The sequence below is a fragment of the Physcomitrium patens genome, chromosome 6, assembly GCF_059467195.1.
Source record: "Physcomitrium patens ecotype Gransden chromosome 6, ASM5946719v1, whole genome shotgun sequence".
NCBI lineage: Eukaryota > Viridiplantae > Streptophyta > Bryopsida > Funariales > Funariaceae > Physcomitrium > Physcomitrium patens.
Window position 1 is genome coordinate 15,988,644 of NC_143415.1, and position 7,384 is coordinate 15,996,027.

The window sequence follows — 7,384 nt, forward strand, 5'->3', positions numbered from 1 at the left end:
AATAGTTTCACTAGAAGAGCACTAAAAAATCACATAAAATAGATTCAAGAAAATCTTGGTTTGAACACCACACTACAAGAATATTGCAATTCAAAGTATTCAACTTTTAATTGTATGTATAACAACAGATTTGTCAGAATCAGCTTAGACTTAGCCCATTAATGGAGTTGGAGTGGAGCCATAGCAACCAAACGTGCATTCTCAAACGATCAGAAAAATCTGGCATGCATTTTTAAAGGGAGAGTTACATTGGTGTAACTCCTTTGAGAAAAAAAATGTAACAGTGTACCATGAGTGCAATGCATTCATGTCGTTGCGGCTTACAGGACACATCAAACAACTCTACACCAGTAAACTACATATCCATCAAGACCCCGACAAATTTCTCTCTCAAGCCGGCACTTTTACACAGGATGTAAGGCTCTTCAACCTAGCTTCTGGCTTGTAAGCATAGAGAGCGCAAAGAGAAAACATGCAGGGGTCGTTGAGAGGAGTTTGTCGGGTGATGTGAATTTTAACGGGAGTGGGTGGGGAGCGAGGTCTTGTCGCTCCAACTCCTATGGTCAGGAAGGTAATTTTATAGGTCGATATATGGTGCACCGATGACTAAGAATGGTTTCATGTTAGCGTCATATCCTGATGGTCTGTAATCTGCTATAGCAGCTAGACCAGGGTCACTAAGAACTGCTGCAACACACCAGCATGAAAAGAAGCAACTGATCAGCCTCACCAGCCTCACTTGGGTGCATTGCCACTGACTTCAACTGTACCTGACTCAGTTTGAACAGAGAGTTCTGTCACCAAATGAACCGTAGGCCACCTTGCTTTCAATTGCTGGATGTCATGTGGACTCAACACTACTCCGCAATTTGCCACATGGAGCTCTCTCATAAACCTTGAGTTCCTAAGATCTGGCAGTGCTGTCAAATTCCTGCAACCTTGAACGTCGAGGAATGACAATCCAGGACTCAAGGGCCCGGTGTAGGTCAGCCTCGTTAAGCTACCACAATCACGAACGTCCAGGCTGATCAATCGTGGAAACTTGTTCAAGTCCGGGAGCTCCTCTATCGGACAACTCCTGCAACACAAACTCTCAAGCCGCGAACAAGCTGTAAGCCCGTGCAGATCTGAAAATCCGCCGGAAGAGACATCCAGGACTCGTAAACTCGTAAGCCGGTGAAGATCAGGCCCAATGTTCTCATGAAGCCATCCGTACCCACTAGCCCAAAGTACTTCCAAGTTTCTCAACTCGAGCACACCACGTAAATCTTTCAGCACTGCACAGCGAAGGACCCTAAGCGTTTTCAATCTTGTGAGCTTGCGCAGATCAGGTAACTTCTCCAACTTGCCGCAATCATGAATTGCCAACTCCTGCAAATTGGTCAAGTTGCTCAAACCTGACATATCCTCGAACTCGCAGCTCCAAAATTCCAGTTTCTGCAATCTTGTTAATTTCTGGAGATCAGGCAGCGTACTCATTTCCTTGCAATCATATACGTTGACTGTTTCCAACAACACAAAGTTTTCTATACTTCTAAAACCTTCGGTTTGCCACCCAGAAATATCGAGTGTTTCTAACTTTGTTAGCTTGCGTAGGTCAGGACAGTCTTGCAGCTGATCAAATCCGACGGTGAGATGACGCAGAGATATTAAGTCACCCAAGCCTGCAGCTGACTTCAGAGGGCGTACGCGCCATAATTGCAGTGTTTGCAGGTCTGTGAGCTTGCGCATATCTGGTAACTCCGTAAGATTCTCGCAACCCCACGTTTTTAGAGATTGAAAATTGACCAACTCATCTAAACCTGGCAATGCTTTGATGAGCTCGCAATATTGTAAGTTCAATTTCCTCAGGTTTCTGAGATTGCGCATATCTGGCAACTCAGCAAGATTCTTGCAACCAGAAGCATCAAGCTCCTGCAAAGCGACCAAGTCACCTAAACCCGGCAATGCTCTGATTAACCTGCAACCGTTCATGCCCAATTTCCGCAGCCTTTTGAGCTTTTGTAAGTTGGGCATCTCTTCAAGCTTCTGACAATAACATAAATGAAGTTCTTGCAACGCAACTAATTCACCCAAACCAGGGCAGCTACGCAACCCCTTGCATCCTTGGAAATCCAGGTATCGTAAATTGGTCAGCTTTGAGCTTAAGCCTGATATGGTTTCCGCCGCATCATTCTCTCGAAAGCAAGCCACTCGTAATAAAGATAGGCTGCTTAGATCGGGCAGCTTGCCACCCCCATATAAATCCAGAACCTGGAGGTTTGTTAAACGGCCGATGTCCTCAATACATGGTGAATCCGATGGTATGTTACTCCATCTCAGAAAACCAAGGTTTGTCAAGGAACCAAGTCCAACGAGTCCGACCGAAGTCTTCGATTTTCTTTGCCAAACGAATATTACAGGGACCTCCCTTCTTTCTAATTCCAAACTCTTGAGATGTTTCAGTCCGCTCAAATCCAGACCCTGCAGCATGGCTTCGTCCCGGCTGAGCTTCAACACTGTAACATTGGGAAATGAACTAAAATTCACTTTCTCCAATTTCATGAATCCCCTGTCCAAGAAAAACATCCGCCTGAGGTTTACTGAAGAACCACCACAAGTCAGACTGGCTTCTTCAAGTGCATTGTGTTCGTCCCACTCAAAAATCCAACGCCGATTTCCAAATTCCTCAACTTTTGTCTCTAATTTTGCAAACTCGTGCCACAGGTCGTGCATGCCAATTCTGCTGAATCCGTCACCCAGGTTCTCCAAGAGTGATTTACTCTTCAGGTTTTCCAACTGCAAACCAACACAAAAACAAGACATCAAACCAAGCCATCACAAGCTCCACGCTTAGACTAAAAGCTAAACAACAAAAACCAAGTACTTAAAAGTCAAGGGTTTGGAGATCATATACATAGAAACTCCTCCTTTAATCCTCTTTCAAGGAAACAAGCCGTCTAGTGCTCTCACAACCCTGCGTTCACCAACTATCCATTCATCGGTAGCATTCACACCCAGGAAAACAGTACTCACCCGTTTCTTCACAGTGTCCACAGATATTCCATGCACCATACCAAGCCATTCGAAAACGCTCCACTTGTATCCCCAATCAAAATCGTAACCTCCAACGCTGTAAGGTACGAACAGGGCCGCATCCATGAATAAAAGCTGATCCTGAGCAGTTAAAGCGTCAAAACTTTTCCTCAAGATGGAGAAGACGGGATGCTTGGGTTCTCGAAAAGGGTTAAACAAGTCGATCTCATTCAACAGTGCCCACCATCGTTCTGGAACATAGCCAACACGACCCAGCTGCTCACCCAACACCTGCAGTGCCAGTGGATGGTAATGATAACTAATGCCACAACCTTTCCGAAAACAACACCGCCGAACACAGAACAAGATCAACTCCTCGTCTGCTTCATTTCTTGTGGCAGGGACACATGCAGCATGATAAAGAAATAAGGACTTCGCTTCGTCAATCTCCAACTCCGGCATTTCCAAACATTCATTCGTATCTATCCTCAGAGACTTTAGTTGGTCCAGAGAACGTGCTGTCACTAGCAAAACACTTCCAGGTCCATACCCTGCTTTAAGAAGGGTCAAAGCTTGCTCCATTGTGGTGCCTGACACGTTGTCTATTGTTAAGAATACTCCTAGATTTCTCATATCTCTGTTTAGGCGGTGGCGATACTGCAAATCAATAACGGACGTCAAGCGTTGCTCAATTACGCATGATTGAAAGCTGATAGTAACATACTGCCAGCTACTTCAACTCAACAACATCAATTGCTGTTGGTCATACATTGAACACCTGCATGTATCTATGCTTGTAGTAATGGAATTTTTATCATACCTCGTCTACATTCATTGCATCCAAGAGCTCAGGCTTTGTGTCTGTGAGCCTCCTCAATACTTCTTTCAACAATTCTTCTTCGCTTCCCCTTTCCAACTCTGCATGAGAAACTCTGCCCCGGTACTTCTTGAAAAACTCATTGCACAGAGCCTTGCAAATCGTGGTTTTGCCGATACCACCCACTCCATACAAGCCCACTACACGAACTCCATATGATGAAGACACTTTTCACGACTTGATTTTTTCGCATATCACCTATTAGTCAACCGGAAAAGGTGGAAAGGGGTCAAAATCTACAAGTTACACGAATTCTCCAACACCAAAACACGACTGTTTGCATCCAACCAGATCTTACGTCAATGATTTCTTGGCAAAACTCCTAAAGCACGAGATTCACTACACTCCTGGTTTACGAGTGGCAGTAGCTACATGGAAGAAAATACCTACAGGTTCGATTTTATACTCACCTTACACAAGCGTGACCTTCCTTGAACATGGGAATCCTCTCGTCTTGTTTCTGGAGGAACCCACTTACAAATCGCTTTAACTATCTCCTCTCGAAATTTTACTTCGCCCAGTTCAGAGTTGTACACCAAAGCATTTGTTGGGCCAAACAATTGTAAAGCATTCTCCCAGTGTTCTATGTTAATTCTATTGTCAGACTGTGCCCAACTACGCCACGTTGATGACCATTTCATATGGTTCTCTCTATCACGACATTGCGAACGTGAAATGCCAAGGAACACTGGCATTATTATGAAGTCCGGATTTCTCATTTTGGCATTCGCCATTGCCACCAGCTCCAACATGGGCCACTTTGAAAGAGTGAAGAATTCCTCTGAAAGAACCACCACTCCAACTTGACATTGCTCAATTGCTTGGAAGATGAGGTCGGGAAAATTCTCTCCAATCGGCAAGCTGTCCCAGCGTTTGTCAAAAAAGGGATGACGATCGCATCTCTCCAGGTCCACGCATAATTGTTCCACAAAGCCTTTCTGTGCACCACTATGGCTCAAAAACACCTTGTGCTTCGGTTGTAAAGCGTAATTCCTACGCACACAAAGGAGATTCTAAACCAGTAAATACTGAAGGAAATAAAACCAAATTGAAACATTTCAGCGAGACAAACCATTCCATGGTAGGTGGATTGTTGGTATTGTACTATTATGGAGGTTGACCCTACCTTCAAACAGACCACAAACACAATTTCCTCTATGCTGACAAGATGTGCCAAGTTGCATGATATTTCTTTGGACGAGCAATGATGCAGAAAATCACAGCTACCGCTAACCTGTATCCATTGCTGTCCTCCATAGACACCATAGTACTCCCCTGTTCCATGTTCTGCAGGATATCACCATTGCATTCGTTTACATCAGAATGAAATCTAGGTAGTTTGCTATGAAATCATCAACATCAAAGATTCACTACAAGTTAGATAGTACATGCTACACGCTGTCAAACAGCCAATAGCCATGGCCTAATTTCCTTGAAGGTGGCACTGTATTTTCTTTTCTTCGGTTGCTTCCTGTTGTTGTGATTTGATTAGATATGCTCAGAATCAGACACTTACACAATGCGTTGCAAAATCAGGTGACAAGTCTAAAACTAAGTTGCGACTGAGTTAATCATTAACAGGAGCATCTCTAGAAGCGCTTACATTATCTTCTCGCAATTCAAGATCATTCAACAGGTTATAAAGGAAGCTGCAGTCCCCCACCCAGTGATTAAGCTCGTACGTCGGTTGTGGGAACTTGAGCATATCGGACCATAGGACATGCTTGATAAGAGAATGCGGAATGGATTAAGGTTCTCATAATCTATAGAGCCGGCAAAACATGACAAAATATGTCTTCAAACCTTATCAGGACTGAAATGGATAGGGGCAAAAGAGAACATAATGAAGGAATCAAAACATAACCTAGAGGTCACCTCGCACTGCGAGCAGCTTGCAAAATTTCAAGGCTACAAATCTCAGAAGATTCTTCAAAGTCATTTGATAGAATGTCAGGTAATGAGCGCGAAGGGACTCAAGAACAAAGAAACAAAGAAAAAGATATGGAATATTTACCAGGTCGAGTGCTAAGAAGTAGGACTTAAGAAGCGGCAAAGAAGAAGAGTCCCGAAGGGGGTGGGAACAAGGTGCCACTAAAACTCATCCACAGCAAGAATCGTGTGGAACAACAGAAATGAAAGCAGGATGAGCTGCGGCGTCACAGCGTACAGCCGACATGGCTGAAAGGGGACCAGACACTTGTTTATTAAGCTTCCACACGACGTAGGCATAACATGATTAACGCTTGAAGAATAAATGTCAATTATGTCGATACTTCAATTGATACGGCGTATTCGTACAATTACTTCAATCGACTCTGCAGAATGATCTGAAGCCACCTCACAGCTGTTCTTGTGGAACTACCACCGACAACGTCATTCTGTGGATACGGAACATGAGACCGCTTCGATGTACCGATCCAATCGGTTCTAGTCAAAGAATGAGAAAGCTTTGAATTCAACAAAGAGTACTAAAACGTAGCACACCATCACTGACTGCTAACAAAACATACTCCCAATCAGTACTGTTGAAAGGTGGATTCATACGATTCCAATGAACCTGGTTGACGAAGTTGAAGTTGAGAAAGGCCATATGCACACAAGCAAATATACTCACCAACAACAGAGTAAACACGAATAATCGGCAATCCCGGCGTCACGCCTCCAAAAACGCTACCAGAATGATGAAGAATCCTCCCAAAACGCTACCAAAATCCTCTCAACTCCAGTCGAACAGATTCAGCAGGTCAGCGTCACTCTAACTCATCAGCAACCGCAGACTTCTGGTGCAGTAGCGTTGAAAACAGGGGCAGCCAGTAAACAACACAGGACAAGGCCGATAAATCTCGTACATACCAGTGGAGGGAAGCCTGAGCAACGACGAACGTGGACCAGCGGAAGCATCTAACTTAAGTTTTGTCCGATTTACCGACTGTTTCCGCAGCCGCTGCATCTAACTTAAGTTTTGTCCGAGTTACCGATCGTTCCGGCAGCCGCTGCATCTAACTTAAGTTTCGTCCGATTTACCGACCGTTCCACAGCCACTGTAGGAACGCCTGATTTCTTGGAATTGCTTTATTACAAGGCGTTGAAGATTAACAATGAAGGTGAATTTATATCAAAACAATTTGGTGATTATTTGAAGAATCATGGCATTACAAGGCAAACTTCTACACCAAACTTTCAAATGAGCGTCAATATCCTAAGAGCAACAGATTGGAGAACGGTGGAAGAATCACATTTTTTCTAAGGTATAAGAATAATGTACAAATGTTGCTTAAATTGATGATCCATTGACATTGTATGAAGCCATGTGTAGTGTGAAAGTAAAGAAAGCAAGATTAGTTGCCAAAAAATTATTCACAAATAGTAGATGTTGATTTTAATAAAATATTTGCACATGTTGCTAAATTCACCACCATTAGGAACATTGTTTAAATTGGAGCAACAATAGATTTGGAGATGCATCAAATACATGTGAAGATAATGATTTTA

General features: G+C 43.5%; 2 protein-coding genes across 2 annotated transcripts; both read right to left on the minus strand.

Moving 5' to 3' along the window:
* Positions 1-207: 207 nt before the first annotated feature.
* LOC112283239 (uncharacterized) lies at positions 208-3,970 on the minus strand. The gene is made up of 3 exons (XM_073534525.2): positions 3,836-3,970; positions 3,016-3,672; positions 208-2,778 (listed from the first exon to the last, which is right to left on the minus strand). The coding sequence occupies exons 1-3, from the start codon at positions 3,848-3,850 to the stop codon at positions 736-738; spliced, it is 2,715 nt and encodes a 904-aa protein (XP_073390626.1). The 5' UTR covers positions 3,851-3,970; the 3' UTR covers positions 208-735.
* LOC141044423 (disease resistance protein L6-like) lies at positions 3,951-6,707 on the minus strand. The gene is made up of 4 exons (XM_024521705.3): positions 6,507-6,707; positions 5,127-5,179; positions 4,303-4,885; positions 3,951-4,090 (listed from the first exon to the last, which is right to left on the minus strand). The coding sequence occupies exons 2-4, from the start codon at positions 5,174-5,176 to the stop codon at positions 4,064-4,066; spliced, it is 660 nt and encodes a 219-aa protein (XP_024377473.2). The 5' UTR covers positions 5,177-5,179; positions 6,507-6,707; the 3' UTR covers positions 3,951-4,063.
* Positions 6,708-7,384: the final 677 nt, after the last annotated feature.